The sequence below is a fragment of the Rosa rugosa genome, chromosome 7 (genome assembly GCF_958449725.1).
Source record: "Rosa rugosa chromosome 7, drRosRugo1.1, whole genome shotgun sequence".
Classification (NCBI taxonomy): domain Eukaryota; kingdom Viridiplantae; phylum Streptophyta; class Magnoliopsida; order Rosales; family Rosaceae; genus Rosa; species Rosa rugosa.
The window spans coordinates 23,886,857-23,906,912 of record NC_084826.1 but is presented as its reverse complement, the minus strand read 5'-3'; the positions used below and the strand labels follow the sequence as shown (position 1 = coordinate 23,906,912).

Below are 20,056 nucleotides of genomic sequence, written 5' to 3'. Positions count from 1 at the left end.
TGCAGCAAGAAAGGCGCAGCAGAAAAGCCAACCTGAATCGGAATATGCAGCACTTTGAGGCAAGTTGTGAAGATGCCCCCAAGTTTTTGTTACATGTTTGTAGGCCTATGATGTATTGAACATTGGCATTGTTTTGGAATGATTGTAGGCCTTATGAGAAAGGGTTGTTAAATTGCTCTCTTTTCTGGAAATTTTGGATTGTTTGTTTAACAAAGTATGTTGGTTTATGGAGCAATGTCTATTATGGTTATTGGCCCTTCTTGTTTTAATTTTCTTTTTTAATTGGATGGAGTTATAAACCCAGATTTGCAGGACTTCATATGGTACTATTTTTTTTGAGAATTCATATGGTACTATTTTGGTTGGTTGAGCATATGTGAAACATGTGATGGTCAACTAGGTCAGCCTATTTTGGAGGGAAGCAATATAGATTAGTCAGAACTAGAGGGAATAAATCAAGGGAAAAATGGTCAACAAAGTGTTTTCGCGGGAAAAACATGTTGGTCTGGTCTTATAAAGCAATTGGAGGGCACATAAGTCATTTAGCCCTCTTTTTGGGGGTCACGAGCGTCGCACGTGACTCGAACTGACGGACCCGTGACGGAAAGTCCCCGTAGGTACTACGTTGACAACAAATTAGAAGTCCAGGTATCACTTTGATACATTTGAAAGTTCAGGTATCATTTTGACAGTCCTCGGAGTGTCCAGACACTGTCTGTGCATTTTTCCCTAAAGATTTTATAAAAGTTAATGCATTCATAATCGACTTTGATTAAAAATAATAATTTTAGGAAACCTTGTTTAGAAAATAATTTTATTCCATGAAATCTTGTTTGACATATCTTATTGCATTAATTATGATGACAATTTATCGCAATTTACTACAAAATGGTATAATAGGAATGCAAGAATATACAATTAATTGCAATTAATTGGACAAAACTGAAAAGGAAAAAAAATCTTTGTGGCAGGTGAGTCATAAAACCTCAATTAACAAAAAAATTGTCCGGATTGCATCCAATATAGAGAGGATGAATTTTGTGTGGCAGGTGAATCCTACGACTGCAATTAACAGCACCCGAGCTCGTCTGATAATGAAGACGACGACAAGGATTCGAGATCCAAGATGAGGAAAATAGGAAGGTTAGGCTGTAATTTCTCCAAGTCCATGAGGGTAATACTCAGTATTTAAAAAATCTTATTTAATTCTACGCTTCAGTGATTCTTAAAGCTGCTTCTACTTTTCTTTAAAGTACCTATTTTGCACCTTATGCTTTTGGCTTAGAAAAGCCTGGACTCAAATAGAAAAGTAGGTGCTTCACCTTTACCAAACACCTGCAATTTCATTGCTTATAAGTGGAAGAGCTAAAAAATCCCCTGAAATGTAGCCTTAGCTAGTCCACTTAATAGCCCTTTATCCATTTACAGGGCTCTTGTTAAAGATCAAAATAAAGCTAACGAGTTAGTATCTTAGTATACAACGCTTGAAGAAGTCCATGAATGATTCACACCTTCAATGACAGTGGGGGAACCATTTTGATGTCAAAGACACCATCGTAGGCACCCACAGGAACCATCTTATAGTTAACGTTCCAAGGGCTACCATTAAGAACTCATTCCTTCTGATCAAAGGAGAAACACACCATTGATGAATCCACCTACGCCAACTTAGATGGTAAACATGCAAACATATCTCATCTGACCCATTAGTGTTGTCTTTATTAAAGAGAGAAATACAACCATGAAACTGTTGTAAATACTACAATTATGTGGCTGTCCACGTAATTATTTTGAGACAACATGTAATACTCATTAGTTAGAGTCCATTATGTAAATTGAGGAAACTTGAGATTGATCACTAAGAAACCATAAGAGTGGTCACCAAGTAACCTTGGGACTGATCACCAAGTCATCTTATGAGTGATCACCAAGTTACTATATGAGTGATCACCAAGTTAGTGTGATCATCAAGTAACTCTACCCCTATTTAAAGGGAACTAATGAAAAGGAGAAGACACACCACTTTCCCCCATCTATTCTTCTCTCTTCATACTCTTCACTTTCTAACAAGCAAATTATCTCATTTTTTATAACACGTTATCAGTACAATAGTCTCCCGTATAAGCTCCTGGAGTTTCAAGAGTCATATGGTGCAACTTCGTTCCGGGTAATACTCTTGATCTAGAGTTTAACTTCCTTGTTCTTTGTTGATATGGTATTCTCCATTGTTTCTTATGCCAACCCATGAGGATATGCACAACTTGAATAATGCAATCGCATCTACAACATTCATTGTGCGAGTGGGCATCAATATTCAAGTTGTTCTAGGCATCTTGCTAGACACACATATCAATGAGGTAAGTATACACTGATTATCATCTTGACTCATTACCATCCTTGTGTTTGTTTATGCTACATTTATATCCTTATTCATTTAAAGGAACCGGAAGTTCCTAATTGGTCTATCTCGAGCCCGAAGATTCGAGTACTAAGCGTTTGAACCCCAAGTTCAAACCACCAAAATTTAGAACACAAAGTTCCTAATTGGTCTATCTCGAACCTGAAGTTTCGAGTACTAAGCGTTTAAACCCCAAGTTCAAACCACCAAAATTTAGAACACAAAGTTCCTAATTGGTCTATCTCGAACCTGAAGTTTCGAGTGCTAAGCGTTTGAACCCTATGCTCAAACCACCAAAAGTTAGAACACAAAGTTCCTAGTTGGTTTGTCTCGAACCCGAAGTTTCGACTACTAAGTGTTTGACCCGAAGTTCAAACCACCAAAATTCAGAACCAGATCAAAGTTCTAATAATAAAGTCTCAAACTTAAGCTTCGAGTACATACATGACTTATTCATATTCAAGCATGAATATGAAAAATGGATGTTCTCAACTCAAGAAAGAAAGAGAAAATATATGTCTTGTAGACAGTGCGACCATGCACACGATACTTCAAGATCGAAAATATATTTCTCAAATTTAAGTTGGACAAGAGCAAAAGTGACAACCATTTCAGATCCTGTAGACCTAATTGAAGGCTCCGGAAGAGCCCATATTCGGTTGCCAAGTGGTTCTCAATTATTCATTCATGAGGCATTATACTCCTCCAGATCTAGAAGGAATCTGTTGAGTTTTAAAGATATATGCTTGAATGGGTACCACATAGAAACTACAAATAAGAACAATATGGAATATCTTTGTATTACTTCCAATACTTACAGCCAAAGGCGTATATTGGAAAGATTGGTTGCCCTCTCATCTGGTTTGTATTATACAAACATTAAGTCAATTGAGGCATACCATGTCGTGAACCAGAAGTTCACTGATGAACATACATTTTTGCTTTGGCATGACCGTTTGGGTCACCTCGGATCCACCATGATGCATAGGATCATCTCAAATTCCAATGGACACCTATTGTTGAATAAGAATATTATTTTGCCAAGCAATAATCCTTGTAAAGCATGCTCACAAGGAAAGTTGATCATTAAGCCATCTTTTGCAAAGATTGATATTAATTCCCTATCATTTTTACAAAGAATTCAAGGGGACATTTGTGGACCTATACAACCATCTGGCGGACCATTTCGGTATTTTATAGTCTTAATTGATTCCTCTACAAGATGGTCGCATGTTTGTCTCTTGTCAACACGTAATATGGCATTTGCCAAGCTTCTTGCTTAGATAATTAAATTACGAGTACAATTCCCAGATTATTCTATCAAATCAATTAGATTACATAATGCTGGTGAATTTACATCCCAAGCATTTGACTATTATTGCATGTCTTTGGGAATTGAGGTTGAGCATCCAGTCCCTCATGTTCATACACAAAATGGCTTGGCAGAAGCTCTTATTAAGCGCCTGCAGATAATATCGCACACTTTACTAATGAGAACAAAATTGCCAACTTCTGCATGTGGACATGCCATTTTGCATGCGGCATCATTAATTCAGTTGAGGCCCATAGCCAACCACCAATATTCCCCATTACAGCTTGTTTTTGGGAATCAGCCCAATATCTCACATCTAAGAATCTTTGGTTGTGCTGTTTATGTGCGTATTGCACCGCCACAACGTACTAAAATGGGCCCTCAACGGAGATTGGGAACCTATGTTGGTTTCGATTCACCATCTATCATTAGATATCTGGAACCTCTGACAGGTGATATCTTTACTGCACGATTTGCAGATTGTCACTTTGATGAGACATTATTCCCGCAGTTAGGGGGAGAAACAATTGTTCCTGAAGAACGTCGTGAATTATCGTGGGATGTACCCACTATGTCTCATTTTGATCCTCGCACCGCACAAAGTAAAAATGAAGTGTGAAGGATCCTCCATCTTCAAGATGTTGCTAATACAATGTCTGATGCATTTACTGATATAGCAAAAGTGACAAGATCACACATCCCAGCGGCTAATGTACCTGCGAGGATTGATGTCCCAATTGGACAAAATAATGTGGCGGCCAATGAGCCATCTGTTGCACGCCTGAAGCGTGGCAGACCTGTAGGTTCAAAAGATTCAGTTCCTAGAAAAAGGAGATCAAAGGCACATCTGAATCATAATGACATCGCTTTTGAAAACGTTGTTGGGCAAAACGTTGATGTTTGATCCATAATTCATGATTCTGTAATTGCAGAAGAGCAAAGTGTCCATGATGAGACACAAGCCCCTAAAGAGGCTCAAGTACCTGATAATAAGGAAATTTCCATAAATTATGTGCACACTAATGAATTGTGGGATCAAAGAGAAACGATCGTCAAATATGTATTTTCATTCGTAGTAGCTACTGAGATAGTAAAAAGCGATGACTTTGAACCTCTTTCTATCGATGAATGTAGACAGAGATATGATTGGCTCAAATGGAAAGATGTAATCCAAGCAGAACTAGATTCTCTGAAAAAAGCGCAGTGTTTTTGGACCTGTAGTCCAAACACCATCCAATGTGAACCCTATCGGTTACAAATGGGTATTTACAAGAAAGCGCAATGAGAAAAATGAGATTGCAAGATATAAAGCACACCTTGTTGCACAAGGTTTTTCACAAAAGCCTGGGATTGATTATGATGAAACTTATTCCCCCGTTATGGATGTCATTACATTCCGGTATCTAATAAGTTTAGTAGTTTCAGAGAAACTTGATATGCGACTTATGGATGTTGTTACCGCATATCTATACATACCGATATATACATGAAAGTCCCAGAAGGACTTAAGTTGCCTGAAGCAACTACAAAATCACGCAACATGTACTCAATTAAATTAAGACGGTCATTATATGGATTGAAATAATCTGGATGAATGTGGTACAACCGTCTCAGTGAGTACTTGATTAAGGAGGGATATGTTAACGGTCCTATATGTCCTTGCGTGTTTATCAAGAAATCAAATTCTGGTTTCGCAATAGTGGCAGTCTATGTCGATGACATGAATTTAATTAGGAGCCCCGATGAGCTCACAAAGACTTTGGGAAAACAAAATTTTGCCTCGGTTTGCAGATTGAGCATTTTGCTAGTGGGATTCTTGTCCATCAATCAGCTTATGCTGAAAAAGTTTTGAAAAGATTTGGCATGGACAAAGCCTATCCACTAAGCACCCCAATGGTCGTTAGATGTCTTGACGTTGAGAAAGATCCATTCCGTCCAAGACAAGAAGGTGAAATTATCCTTGGTCTAGAAGTACCATATCTCAGTGCTATATATAGGTGCCCTACTTTATTTGGCACAGTGCACTAGACCAGATATTGCATTTGCAGTTAATTTATTGGCAAGATACAGCTCTGCTCCAACATTGCGCCATTGGAATGGTACTGTAAAACATATTTTGCGCTACCTTCATGGTACAACGGACATGGGTTTATTTTACACATGTAAATCCACCAATAGTCCGAATATTGTTGGATATGCAGATGCTGGATTTCTCTCTGATCTACACAAAGGTCGTTCTCAAACAGGTTACGTTTTTACTTGTGAAGATACAACAATTTCATGGCGGTCGACGAAGCAATCACTAGTGGCTACTTCTTCCAATCACTCAGAAATTCTTGCACTTCATGAAGCTAGCCGAGAATGCATTTGGTTGAGATCAATGATTCACCATATTCGAAGCATATGCAATTTATCATCAGTAACAGACACTCCTACAATCTTACACGAAGATAATGCAGTGTGTATAGCTCAAATTCAAGGAGGTTTCATCAAAGGAGATAGAACAAAACACATTGCACCAAAGTTCTTCTACACTCATGAGCTTCAGAAGCATCAAGAAGTTGAAGTTAGAAAAATTCGATCAAATGACAACTTGGCGGATCTCTTCACCAAATCTCTACCAAAATGTACCTTTCAGAAGTTAGTGAGAGGTATCAGAATGTGTCGACTTTCCAAGCTACCAGAAGATGCATGTTGTGATCAGGGGGAGATTCCAATCAGGGGGAGCACCCAAAATCATTCTCAATAGGACATATGTGCGTTGTACTCTTTTTCCTTCGACCAGGGTTATTTTTTCCCACTGGGTTTTTGTTACCTGACAAGGTTTTAACGAGGCAACAATAAGTGCGTCCAACAACAAAATTAATTGGTGGACATCCAAGGGGGAGTGTTGTAAATACTATAATTATGTGGCTGTCCACGTAATTATTTTGAGACAACATGTAATACCCATAAGTTAGAGTCTATTATGTAAATTGAGGAAACTTGAGATTGATCACCAAGAAACCATAAGAGTGGTCACCAGTAACCTTGGGAGTGATCACCAAGTCATCTTATGAGTGATCACCAAGTTACTATATGAGTGATCACCAAGTTAGTGTGATTATCAAGTAACTCTACCCCTATTTAAAGGGAACTAATGAGAATGAGAAGACACACCACTTTCCCCCATCTATTCTTCTCTCTTCATACTATTCACTTTCTAACAAGCAAGTTATCTCATTTTATAATAGAAACCTAAATTTAGAAGAAAACATAGGGAGAGCATCATGGTTTAAAATCTCTTAAGAAACACCTATTAAGTAAGCTTAATATCACTTGGTCTAGTGGTATTAGTGCTTACAGTACTTTGTAAATGAAATGTCTTGAGTTCAACTCATAGAGTATTAGATGTTGTATATTCTTATTTCAAAGATATCAGTGATTAAAACATCTATATCGTGAAGTCACATAATTGAGGATATCAACTTTTTCCTTAAGGTGTTAGTTGGCTCTTCTTTGAAACATGTGGATCATGAAGCCATGAAATGAGTCCCTTGATAGAGGATATCAACTCTTCCCTTGATAGAGGCTTAGTAGCATTGATTGAAGGGAATGAGTCCCAAAGAGCATTTAACTTGGATATGGAGTTCCCATACCTTGGGATTAAGGAACCAAGGTGAAGCTACAGTCAAAGGCTAAATATATCTATCTTTAATTTAACGTTTGAATAATTAATCTTTCTAGTTTCCCTTCCTTCTCCTATAAAAGGAACTTCTCTTTTTAGATGTAGGCAGACTTGAATCATTATTAGTATTAACAATCAAATTGAAAGAAGAAGTTCTTTCGGTTTACTATCCAAACTCTTGTCTCTTAGGTGGATTCTTAGATTGGCGAGTATCGCTCATCATCTTTGTGGATTCCTTGGAGTGGTGAGCACAGTTTGTCAACTTTTTTCTCTTGGGTGGATTCCCTTGAGTGAGAGTTTCTTCCTTTGTGATATCCGGTATCAGTTATGGTATCAGAGAAGAACCTACAACACCCTTTCATGATGGTTGGTCATGGATGAGGTTGACATAGAGGTGGCAAACGGGCCGGCCTGGCCCGGTTCGGCCCATTTTAAGCGGGCCTAGTCGTGCTTCGTGCCGTGCTTGGGCCGACCCATTTATTTTCGTGCCGGGCTCGTGCCGACCCATTTACTTAAACATTAAGCCCGGCCCGGCCCATGGCCCGAGCCCATATCGTGCCGGGTCGTGCTCGGGCCGTGCTCGTGCCTACCCACTATAAAGCACGATTTTAAAATCTTAATTTGAACAAATAAAAATTAATTTTATTTAACTATTTAGAAAATTAAAATAAATTAAGTTCTACAACGTTTTTCTTAATCTTAGTTTTTTAAGATTAGATTTCTAATAATTTTTTATATTCCATTATAAGAAAAGAAAGAAAAAAAAACTCAAAATATATTGTTTTTAGTATATTATTGTGAGATTAATCTTTATTAATATAATGAAGATTTAGTATCTATTATTCTTTCCTTCATTCTATAGTTGTATTATTATGAGATTAGTCTTTATTAATATAGCAAATTACCAGTAACTACAGATTTATTCTTATTATTCCCATGAGCAAAACACGAGGCTTGTTTTCCTTTGCGGTGAGATGAGATGGCCCATACGGACATCTAAAGTGCACGCAGATAAATTCTATCTTTTTTTATTGGCAAAAATATCCTTAATTGGATTTCTAAAATATAGAACAACAAAGAAAGACTGACGACAGTGTTTAGAGAGAGAGAGAGAGACAGAGCGAGAGAGAGGGAGGACTCAGATCTAGATTTAGATCCGTATCTAGATCAAGATCGATCAAGGCCGACGGATTTGAATTTCAATTTCTCACTCAAACATGAAGTTTGATCTGTAAATTCAGCAATTTGGGGTATGTTTTTGATGCAATTTGAATTTCGCAATTCCATTTCTATCGAATTTATGATGGGTTGTTTTGCATATGAATTTCTTTATTCTTTTTTACACTTTTTGTTATTCAAATTTGTTTTTGATATCATTCATGATGCTGTCATCATGTGTTAGCTCATATGTATAGTATGATTTTGCTTTTCCTTTTTTCTGGCTCATGCATTTCATTTTGCTTAGTCGTTGAAAAGTTGTTGATTCAGTGTTTGGTGTTTGAGATTTCACAATTTTGTTTTCATTAAGTAATTGGTTGATTCAAGTACCCTTTTTGTTGGGCTTTCTATTGCCAGGGTAGTTGCATGTTTTGATTCCCTATTACTCTACTTGTTATCATTACATATATTATGTTAGTGAAGTTCTTATGAATTTCAGATTATCTTTTCAATCTGTATACTGACCCTTAGTAGCAATTGCTCTATTCCAATTGACTCACAGTAGCAATTACCTTATTCATACTGAATCTCAATAGCAATTATTCATTTTCATACTAACCCCCTGACAATTCTATTATTGACCCTCAATAAAATTTACCCAGTTCCCTGTTAACTCTCAGTAGCAATTCCTCAATTTCATACTGACCTTAGTAGGAAACATGTCATACTACTGACAGTCAGTAGCAATGATGCTTTATTCAATTATCACTTATAGTTAGTAGTTATCCAAATTTTACTCATAATGAACAAGAACTACTTCAATTTTCACTAACTCTCAGTAGAGAATTCGTAAGCATGTTAGCCAAGTCCTGTGATTGAGAAACTGTCTTTACATTTGTATCTACTGGTGCTACCTTGTTAACTGTTGTTGTTGGTGGGGATATGGATCCCAATTACCAAATTCTACCGACCCTCAGTAGTAGTTACCAGAGTCTACTAATTCTTAGTAGCACTTACAACACTTACTAGATTCTACTGACCCTCAGTAGCATTTACCAGATTCTACTGACCCTCAGTAGCAATCAGTTCCTACTAGCACTTAACAATGATCATCCAATGTATACTAATGAGTTTAACGGTGACCCAAATTCTACTAACCCTCAGTCACAATTACCAAATTCTATTGATCCTCAATAGCAGTTACCAGATTCTACCGACCCTCAGTAGTAGTTACCAGAGTCTACTCATTCTCAGTAGCACTTACAACACTCACCAGATTCTACTGATCCTCAGTAGCATTTACCAGATTCTACTGACCCTCAGTAGCAATCAGTTCCTACTAGCACTTAACAATGATCATCCAATGTATACTAATGAGTTTAACGGTGACCCAAATTCTACTAACCCTCAATTGCAATTACCAAATTCTATTGATCCTCAATAGCAGTTACCAGATTCTACTGACCGTCAGTAGCAATCAGCTCCTACCGGCTCTTAATAGTGATTATTCAATGTATACTAATGAGTTAAATGTTTTGATATGAACTTCATATATTCAATGGATTTAGTAGTTCATTTCTCTATCCATACATGTGACTTGCCTCATTTATGCATTTATTCCTTAATTATTAGATATATGAAGTAAGTTGCACCAAACCACCAACAAATACTGCATATAGTCACTTTTACTTTATAACCATAACAGCTGACATGTTAATCGTTTGTTCATTATTTGCAGTTTCACACAATGAAGACCAAGAGAAAGATTCGTAATGTAAAGACATAAACTATAGGTAACACGAGAGCAAAAAACTCAAGGTCAGGAAGAGAGATGAAGACCAAGAATATAGCAAAGGAGAAAATACTATTTTGTGCTGTACTGCAAAATCAATCTCATAACTTGTTATGAAAGTTGAAGGTGTTTTTGTGTGTAGGACGTTAATCAAGTATAACATTGAAAATGCTATTACAAAATAATAAGGTTGCAAATATTACTGTTAGACAATAGTATTATATAATGTTTTAGATAGATTTGGATGATGAGCATGATATGAGTCAAAAATTAAACATTTTTTGCTTTTATGTTGAATTACGGTGGTAATTTTGTAATTAAAATCAATTTAAAAGATACGGTGGCAATTTTGTAATTAACATCAACTTTAATGTTTATTTTATATTAGTCAAAACTTAAAGGGACCGCATGGGCATTAATTGGTGTTCCTCTGCGCATGGGTATTGGGCTCGGGCATTTTACCTTTTTGGTAAATTGCTCTTATTAATAAACATATATTTAATACTTAGAAAAAATGCTTATGTCAAAATAAGGATATAATGTTTTGTTTCATTATTTTGACAATATAAAAGAAAGCATTGGTGGAATTGTCATGAGATTTTAAATAAAAAGGTCTCATATTCAAATCTCATCATTGTAGTTTTTTAATATTTTTAAAAACAAAATGAAATTTTGTGTTTGTAACGGGCCGGCCCACAATATGTCGTGCTCGGGCCGTGCCGGGCCCATTACGGGCTCGGGCCGGGCCGGGCCAATGGGCCAATATTCTTAGGCCCAGCCCGACCCGTTATTCTAACATACTCGGGTCGTGCCGGGCCGCTTTTAAGCGTGCCGTGCTCGTGCTTAGTGGCCCGTTTGCCACCTCTAGGTTGACATGGGGGATATGGTGAAGTGTCTCTAACTCATGAAAGAGACCTTCATGATATTGAAGAACTTCATGCACTTCAAAGACAAGTTGAGAAACTTTCCTTGCTAATTGAACGCCAAGAAACTCGTAGGAAGCATGGTGGATCAAGAAGCGGGTAACCTTATCATGACACAGAGGGGGATAGGCAATCGAAGCATCAATGTCCTTCATGTCAAAGGTCCAAGATCAGTTTGTTGAAGATTAGAACACCAAGATTTCAAAAGTGGCTTGAAATTACAAGAGGCGCTTGTATAAAGGAATACGAGCTTGTGGACATTGAAGAGTTCAATTTAGAGGTCAAAGAACCTATTGAATTCAATGGGATTCAAATGCGAAGATAAGCCATTTGCTTTCTTTTGAGTTAGAAATTGAGCATGAGGATAATGTTCAAATTGATTGGATTTGAAACACTTCTCCCCCCCCCCCCAAATCTACGATGAATATCAAGATATTGAAGTTTTTGACCCAACAAAAGAGAATATTAGTGAATCTCAAATGACAATAATTTGGATTTTCATGCCAAAATGGAGATAGTGAATTCGGTTTTTCGAACAAAGTTCTTGCATACTCGGAGAATTTTTATCTACACCAACTAGTGGTTTGGATGAGAAACTTTTATCCAATGAACAAGGTAAGAATCATGGTGCATTCTTGGTTTGTGAGCACAGTGGTGTGGATTTAGAAACTAAAGTTGTGTTTTCACATCCATCACAATGCTCTATTACAATTGAATTTCAATATCATGATTCGATTTGGGGTGATTTTATACAAGCTTCCATTAACAACAATTTGAATGAAAAGAATGAGTTGTTTCGAGTTTTGAAGCTTAATGCATTATCCGATATTTATGCATCACAAAAATTTCTTGAAATGATTGAATTATGTGGCTATTATGCCAGGTTGTTACTTGTCAACTTGATGAAGGAAGCAAAGAGAAGCAAGAAGATAGAATGTCGATATTATGAGCTCTTGGTTGAATTCGATTTTAATTATTCGAACTCATGGATGATGAACTTAGTTACGAGTTCACGCGCAGCGGAAGCAAATGACACCAAGGACGACTCTGAACCTGGACGTGATAGAGGATTAGCAACATTGATTGAAGGAAATGAGTCCCATGGAGCATTTAACTTGGATATAGAATTCCCAAACCTTGGAATTGAGGAACCTTGGTGAAGCTGCAGTCAAAGGCTAAACATAGCTATCTTTAATTTTAAGTTTAAATAATTAGTCTTTCTAATTCCCCTTTCTCCTATAAAAGGAAGTTCTCTTTTCAGATGTAGGCAGACTTGAATCATTATCAGTAATAACAATTAAATTGGAGAAGAAGTTCTTCGCATTTGCTATCCAAACTCTTATTTTCTCTTTGGTGGATTCCTAGAGTGGCGACTGGCGAGTATCGCTATTATCTTCTTGGTGGATTCCTTGGAGTGGTGAACGCAATTTGTCAACTCTTCTCTTGGGTGAATTCCCTTGAGTGGTGAGTTCTTCTGCTGTGATTTCCTGTATCAAGCCTATATGGCTGCTCATAATTTTGCTAAACTTGCTTTACATTCTTCATTACATTTTCATGGAGTGGGCATGTCCCTTCTAATATTAGAAACTCTGTTCCTTCTCATTGTACACATTGATTTCTCAATATAATTCGTTGGTCTTTCCGTTAAAAAAAAAAGGGATATGAGTGACTGAAAGAAGCATAAGCATGCTGAAGATCAGCTTTTGAAAAGCCACAGCGGTCGATCAGCTTTTAAAAGCCACAACGGTCAAAGTATGGAAAGACTATGAATAGTCCTAAAAAGAAAAAGAATAAAAACTAAGCTACGGCCCAGCAATTACTAATGATCAAGTAGACCTGAAACCAAATGATGTGCTCTAAAAAAGAAAAAGAAAAAAAGGAAAAAAAGAACACAAATGGCCCCACTGCCCACTGGGGAAGGACAATGTGATTAAGCTGATCTAAATGTACCAAGTAATAAAAGACAACAAACAAAACAATGGTTTTGATGTTCTTGACCAGATTAGATTTATGTCATGGATGCGGTTGCATGTTTCATGTTTGTAGTAATGTACAATACGGCAGACGAAAGTCTAGTATATAGCTATGGTGTAAAGAATGTAAAACTCCGGCATTATCCTAAAACTAATTAGCAATGAGTGAAGATGTCTAATATTTCCGTTTGAATCTTATTGCTTGCAAAGCTTAGAATTTCCGATTTAGTATTTATTCTATCGAAACCACTAAATGAGCTAGATCTCAATAGCGACGGTTTGTCAGGTGGATGGAACTACAGATTTAGCGGCCATAAACCCAACAGAAGGGATGAAAACAAACCAGTTCAATTGAAAAGCAAAGTCATATCACATTAGGTGGAACTCACATCATAACATGGTTTTACACTAAAATTCCTACTTTAATTCTTACACATTGCACAATGTGGTAAATGTTAACAAGCCTATTAATTTCTACTTCCATGCATGCTTCACTTCTTCGCTTCTTCTGTTGCTGGAGGCTTCGGCTGCGGTGCAGGTGTAGGTTGTGATGGAACTCCACCATCGATGCAACTCCTACACTTCTTCTCCACCCATCCTTCTATGTCATACTCACCATTGTCACCAAGATGCCTTCCACCACATAAGCGAGCTACGAACCCTGCAAGGACACCCACTATTGTGATCACTGCTAGAACAACCACCAGTGTCTCAATCGACCTACGTGTGTACCGACTACTACTTGATGAGTCCACCGCTGCTTTAGGTGGCGCCCCTGCCCACATTAGTGGTGGTGGAAGTTGATCCTCTAGCAGCCTTGCCTCTAGAATACTCCTCATGATCTTCATATTTGTTTGGGAATGAAGGTTTTATATTGAGAATGAAGTGACTGCAAAGTACAGTGCAGGGCTAATTGTAGTAGAATCTAGAATGAATCAAGGGAGACCATGAAAGTGGAGCTGAAAATGAGAGATCGGTGAAATGGGAATGGAAAGAGAGAAGGCATGAAAGAACAAATGAGGGCTATATGTGGAGCAAATAGTGGAGAGAGAGACAGAGATAGCAGCACAGAATAGTATTCTGAAAATGAAAATATAACCAAATCTCATAAACTTTGGATCTTGTTTCTGTGATTATTTCACTGGTCTATCTTTTTGTAAACTTTTCTGGCTATGGATAACTTTTTTAGTTGTTCTGTAGTAAAATTTGAGTAATACAAAACATGAATGATAATGATGAGCAAACGGTCTTGAAAGTTGAAAGAAACCATGTTATTTTATATTCTGGTATCAAAGAGATAGCTCTGATTTTCTCTTCCCAACATGTCCTTAGCGGCATCACATGTTAGTGTCCCATATGTGACCCCAGAAACCAAGAACTTTTATTACTCTACTCCTAAATCTTTTTCTTCCCTGCTCCATATCTATTTCCCAGGCAAATGCAGATGTGATAACAGTAGCCTTCTTTCTCTCAGACATAGATTCCTATTATGTAATTGTTTTTTTTTTTTTGGTTCATTCAGTTATATAATTAGATCTGTCAATAGTGAAAAATTCACATCAAATTTCATCTTGGCATGTAAAAGATAACTTTTACTGAAGGAAAAGAACAATGAAAACACACAGGCCACACTCTTCATCTAAGGCTTATCAAGTCGCTCATATCTCTTGGCTACTCTTTGAGATTCTTGTAGCCGTGAAGACTTAGAATTTGAAATCTCTGCAGCTTGCAAATGGTATTAGGGAGTTTAGTGAATCACTGATCCCATCATTGTCAGTTAAGTCTGAATAGTCTGATATCTCAGCTGCTGTAGGATACCAGTAGAACTCGGCACTACTTCAAGCGATAAAAACCACCTAAATCAAGCAGACAAGCACATTCAAGTATTTGAATCTTGAAAACTAACTGCCACCCTGTCGTTCTAATTCCCATGTCTCGGAATTTCTTACCAGCTGACCAGCTTCCATTGACGCTAGTCAGTCTTCGAGTATAGTTGACTTTATATTTGTTTTCACTACCAAAGGAACCCGATGCACTTTCTCACAATACTTTTTCCAAAGATATGCCTGCTGTTTCTCTTCTCCATTTTTTTTTGTTTGTCAAATTAAGCTCTTCTTGATTTGTAAATGCGTATTTTGCAAACAGTGGCAGATAATGTTCATAACTCATAAGTCATAACTTAGACCTTGTAAATTGTATGTTGGACAGTTCCCATGATTGAAGCGATTGAGATGTAACGTGTAGTTACTAAAACTGTACTTCCTTTACCACCCAGTTAACAACTTTCTCAACTCGCTTCATTTCATATGATCTTCGTTCAACACATGCATCATCCAGGACAAGCAAAAATTACTTATCCCTTAAAATATTGTGTGGGTTTCTTTGCAGTTGACCCATAGATAGCTCAGCGGTAACAATTTTATTTAATGCAGTACTAAGAATTTTCCTGATCAAGCTAGGAATATCAAAATCTTCCGACAGATACACCCACATCCTTGGTTCAAAATTCTGATGGACTCTTTCATCATTGTACACCAACTTGGCAAGTGTGGTCGATCTTCCCTAGACTTTGTATTTTAACAATTGGAACAACAGAGATGGTGTTATTCAGATCACCACATTGATCATTTCGTTAAATATCCCATAAGTGACCGCAAAAACCAATAAATTTTAGGGGCTGTGACCATTTACCCAATTTTAACAAAAAAATTGTCCACTTGCTCCACTAAGAGTTTTTTACTCCCATCTACCCAATTTAAATGCAAGTGACATTTTTACCCCCAAACTAATTAATAAATTACAAAATTCTCTCTCTATTTAAATGCAAGTGACATTTTTACCCCCAAACTAATTAATAAATTACAAAATTCTCTCTCTCTCACCTCCTATCAGACTCTCTCTCTCTCTCTCTCTCTCTCTCTCTCTCTCTCTCTCTCTCTCTCTCTCTCTCTCTCTTCTCTCTCTCTTCGCCGTTCCTTCACTCACAGTCAAGCAAGACCAAAACTGACCCGCCGGAGAAGTCAATTAACCCTTACAGCAACCGCAACGTCGTCACCGCCGAGTTCTCGGGTTTCGATTATGAGCGGGATGTCGTCTGGGTTCTGGGGTTTGGGATCTGTAGTCGGTGTCGTCGCCGCAGGGTTGGGATCTGCGTCCGGCTTGATTTCGTTTTGATTCCGACGGCGTCGTCCGGGTTCTCGAGTTTCGATTATGTGCGGGATGTCGTCCGGGTTCTGGGGTTTGAGATATGCAGTCGGTGTCGTCGCCGCAGGGTCCGGGTTCTGCGTCCGGCTTGATTTTGTTTTTTTTGGTAAATTTGGCAGAAGAATGAAAAAAAAAAAAATTATTGAGTAGTTATACATGTCTATTGCGGGGCAATAATAAGATTATTGGGAGGCAATAATATGAGTATTGGGGGGCAATAATATGCATATAAATTGATCAATTGTGTCTGTAGTGTATTCATTTTGGTTTTGGGAGTTTATGCAATTCACTGGAGGGTAATAATATGATTATTTGAGGCAATAATATGATTATTGGGAGGAAATAATATGAGTACTGGGGGGTAATAATATGGTTACTGGGGGGTAATAATATGGTTACTGGGTATTATTAGGGGGCAATAAATTCAGACTCCGGAATCCGGTTAACAGTCCGGTGGCCGGAATCCGGAATCCGGATTCCGGTCACCGGTCGCCGGATTCCGTCATCGGTGGCCGGCCACTGGTCACCGGAGCACAGCAAGGTGGAGGATGACTTTTCTTTCTAAGTGAGAAAGAAAGAGAGGGCAAAAAAGTCCCAAAAATAAATAAAAAGAATAAAAAAAGAATTAATTGGGTAAAGGGGAAATAATCTCTTAGAGTGTTTTGGGTAAATGGGGTTAAAAAACTGTTAGTGGAGCAAGTGGGCAAATTTTAAACTAAAATTGGGTAAATGAGCATTTCCCCTAAATTTTATTAATATGCTCTCTTGAAGCTTCAAAAACATCACAGCCTTGTTTCTCTCAAAACACAGATTCCTTTTGCCCAGGACTAATTTGTTTTGTTCATTCAGTATAATTTGATCTGCTAACGATACATCCAAGAAAAATGCACATTAAATCTCATCTTTTTTTTATGTCACGTTAAAGGGATAAACACGGAACACAGAAACTAGCTCACACAAGTTTAGTACCAAATGTACAACACCCACACAAAAGCAAATCCGGTAGCTTAGACACCAGCAAAACCATAAAAGCATGTTAGAATAAAGTGGACTTATCACAAGGCACTTACATGTTACTAATTCTCTGCAGGGATTCATAAGGAAGAGAGTCCCAAGAAGTGATGAAGTGAACCTGTGTGTAGGCAATGGCATGAGAGTGGCAGTCAAAGCTATTGGAACCTTAAAATTAGATCTTGGTTTAGGAAAGTTGTTAGTTTTGGATAATGTTTAGTATGTACGTACATTCCATGAGAAGGAATTTAGTTTCAGTTTCTCTTTTGGTTAAATGTGGATGTAGACTTCTTATTGACAATAATGGAATTATTATTTCTAAAGATTCAGTTCAAATTGATTTTGGTGTTATATTGAATGATTACCTACAGTTAAATTGTTCACACAGTCAACAAGAAATTTCTCTTGTTGAAAATAATAACACATCGAGTAACACTTTAACTGGTGTTAAAAGAACTAAATACAATGAAAAGTCTGCATATTTGTGGCATAGAAGACTTGGCCATATATCAAAAGAGAGATTGAAAATTTTGGTTAAAAACAATATCTTGAATGAACTTGACTTTTCTGATTTACAAGTTTGTGTACGTTGAATGTTTTAAGGGAAAGATAACTAACTTAAGAAAAAAGACTGCATACAGAAGCCAAGCAGTACTTTTAGAGCTCATACATACTGACATTTGTGGTCCATTTAGAACTCAAACAATCTGTGAAAATGTGTATTTCATAACCTTCATCGATGACTTTTCTAGATATTGTTATGTTTATCTACTTTCAGAAAAATCTCAAGCACTTAAAGCTTTTCAGATATTTAAGGCTGAAGTAGAAAAACAACTAGAAAAGAAAATCAAAACTGTTAGGTCAGATAGAGGTGGTGAATTTTATGGAAAATACACAGAGAGTGGACAACAAAAGGGTCCTTTTGCCTTGTTTCTGCAAGAACAAGGCATTAAGGCTCAATATACCACACCATATAATCCTCAGCAAAATGGTGTGGCTGAGAGAAAAAATAGGACACTTTTGAATATGGTCAGCAACATGATGTGCACAACAGGCCTACCTAGGTTTTTATGGGGTGAGGCTTTAAAGACCGCAAACTATGTTTGCAATAGAACACCTAGTAAAGCTATAGAGAAAACTGCTTTTGAATTATGGTGTGGCAGAAAGCCTAGCCTTCACCATTGTCATGTATGGGGATGCCCTGCAGAAGCTAGAATTTACAATCCAAACATTAACAAACTTGATCCTAAAACAGTAAGCTGCTATTTTATAGGCTACCCTGAAAAATCTAAGGGTTATAAGCTTTATGCAGCTCAACACTCACCAATAATTTTTGAAACACATCAAGTAAAATTCTTGGATGAGAAAATTCACAATACAAGTAATACAAGTTTTGAAGATTTATAGTCAGAATTTGAAGAAATTGTGGATAATGAGCATACTGAAAGTATATTGCCTATAGTTCATGATACACAAGCAGCCATTAGTGTTCCCGAAACTCAAAATGCACAAGATCAACTTATTGATCAAGAAATGCATTTTGCAGATGATCAAGCTAATCTTGAACCCCTACCTGATCAACCACAGCCTGTAGAACCTCAAGATCAGCCTGCGGAACAACACCAAAATATAAATCCCTAATTAAGAAGATCTAATAGAGCAAGGAAACCAACTTATGGGGGAGGGGGGGGGGGGGGGGGAGATTCTGACTACATTGTTTATTTGCAAGAACATGAAGTTGAAATTGATCTTGCAGATGACAATGATCTAGTCACTTTCAATCAAGCTATTGAAAGCAGTCAGTCAAGTGAGTGGAAACAAGCTATGGAAGCTTGTTTCCACATTGTTTATTTGCAAGAACATGAAGTTGAAATTGATCTTGCAGATGACAATGATCTAGTCACTTTCAATCAAGCTATTGAAAGCAGTCAGTCAAGTGAGTGGAAACAAGCTATGGAAGCTGAGATTGAGTCCATGAACCATAATGCAGTCTGGGATTTAGTGAAACCTGACCCCAAACAAAAGGCTATAGGCTGCAAGTGGGTGTTTAAAACTAAGAGAGATGCAAATGGGAATATTGAGAGACACAAAGCTAGGTTAGTTGCCAAGGGTTTCACACAGAAGGAGGGTATTGATTTTACTGAAACTTTTTCCCCAGTTTCAACCAAAGACTCTTTTAGGATCATTATGGCACTTGTAGCTCAATTTGACATGGAGCTACACCAGATGCATGTTAAAAAAGCCTTCCTAAATGGAGAACTCGATGAGGTTATTTACATGAAGCAGCCAGAAGGATTTATTGAGCCTGGAACTGAAAACTTAGTCTGCAAGTTAAGAAAATCTATTTATGGTTTAAAACAGGCCTCTAGACAATGGTATAAAAAGTTTGACTCTGTGATTTCTTCTTTTGGATTCACTGAGAATTTAGTGGATGAGTGTGTTTATCTCAAAACATCTGGAAACCAATTTATATTTCTGGTACTTTATGTTGATGACATTTTATTGGCCAGTAGCAACTTAAAGCTACTTAAAGAAACCAAAGCTTTTTTGTCAAAGAATTTTGACATGAAGGAATTAGGTGAGGCATCGTATGTACTAGGAATAGAAATTATAAGAGA

General features: G+C 37.3%; 1 protein-coding gene and 1 long non-coding RNA gene across 2 annotated transcripts; one reads left to right on the top strand and one right to left on the bottom strand.

Moving 5' to 3' along the window:
* The first annotated feature begins 8,434 nt into the window (after positions 1-8,434).
* On the top strand, positions 8,435-10,534 carry LOC133720158 (uncharacterized). The gene is made up of 2 exons (XR_009851715.1): positions 8,435-8,627; positions 10,274-10,534. It is a non-coding gene; the product is annotated as an uncharacterized LOC133720158 (long non-coding RNA).
* A 3,058-nt stretch (positions 10,535-13,592) lies between these two features.
* Positions 13,593-14,356, bottom strand: LOC133720025 (uncharacterized). Its single transcript, XM_062146223.1, has one exon. It carries the CDS (start codon positions 14,069-14,071, stop codon positions 13,715-13,717), a length of 357 nt encoding a protein of 118 aa, XP_062002207.1. The 5' UTR covers positions 14,072-14,356; the 3' UTR covers positions 13,593-13,714.
* Between the last annotated feature and the right edge of the window lie 5,700 nt (positions 14,357-20,056).

Coding starts and splice junctions, on each gene's coding strand:
- LOC133720025 (XM_062146223.1), bottom strand. CDS start 14,071: ATGAAGATCATGAGGAGTATTCTAGAGGCAAGGCTGCTAGAGGATCAA.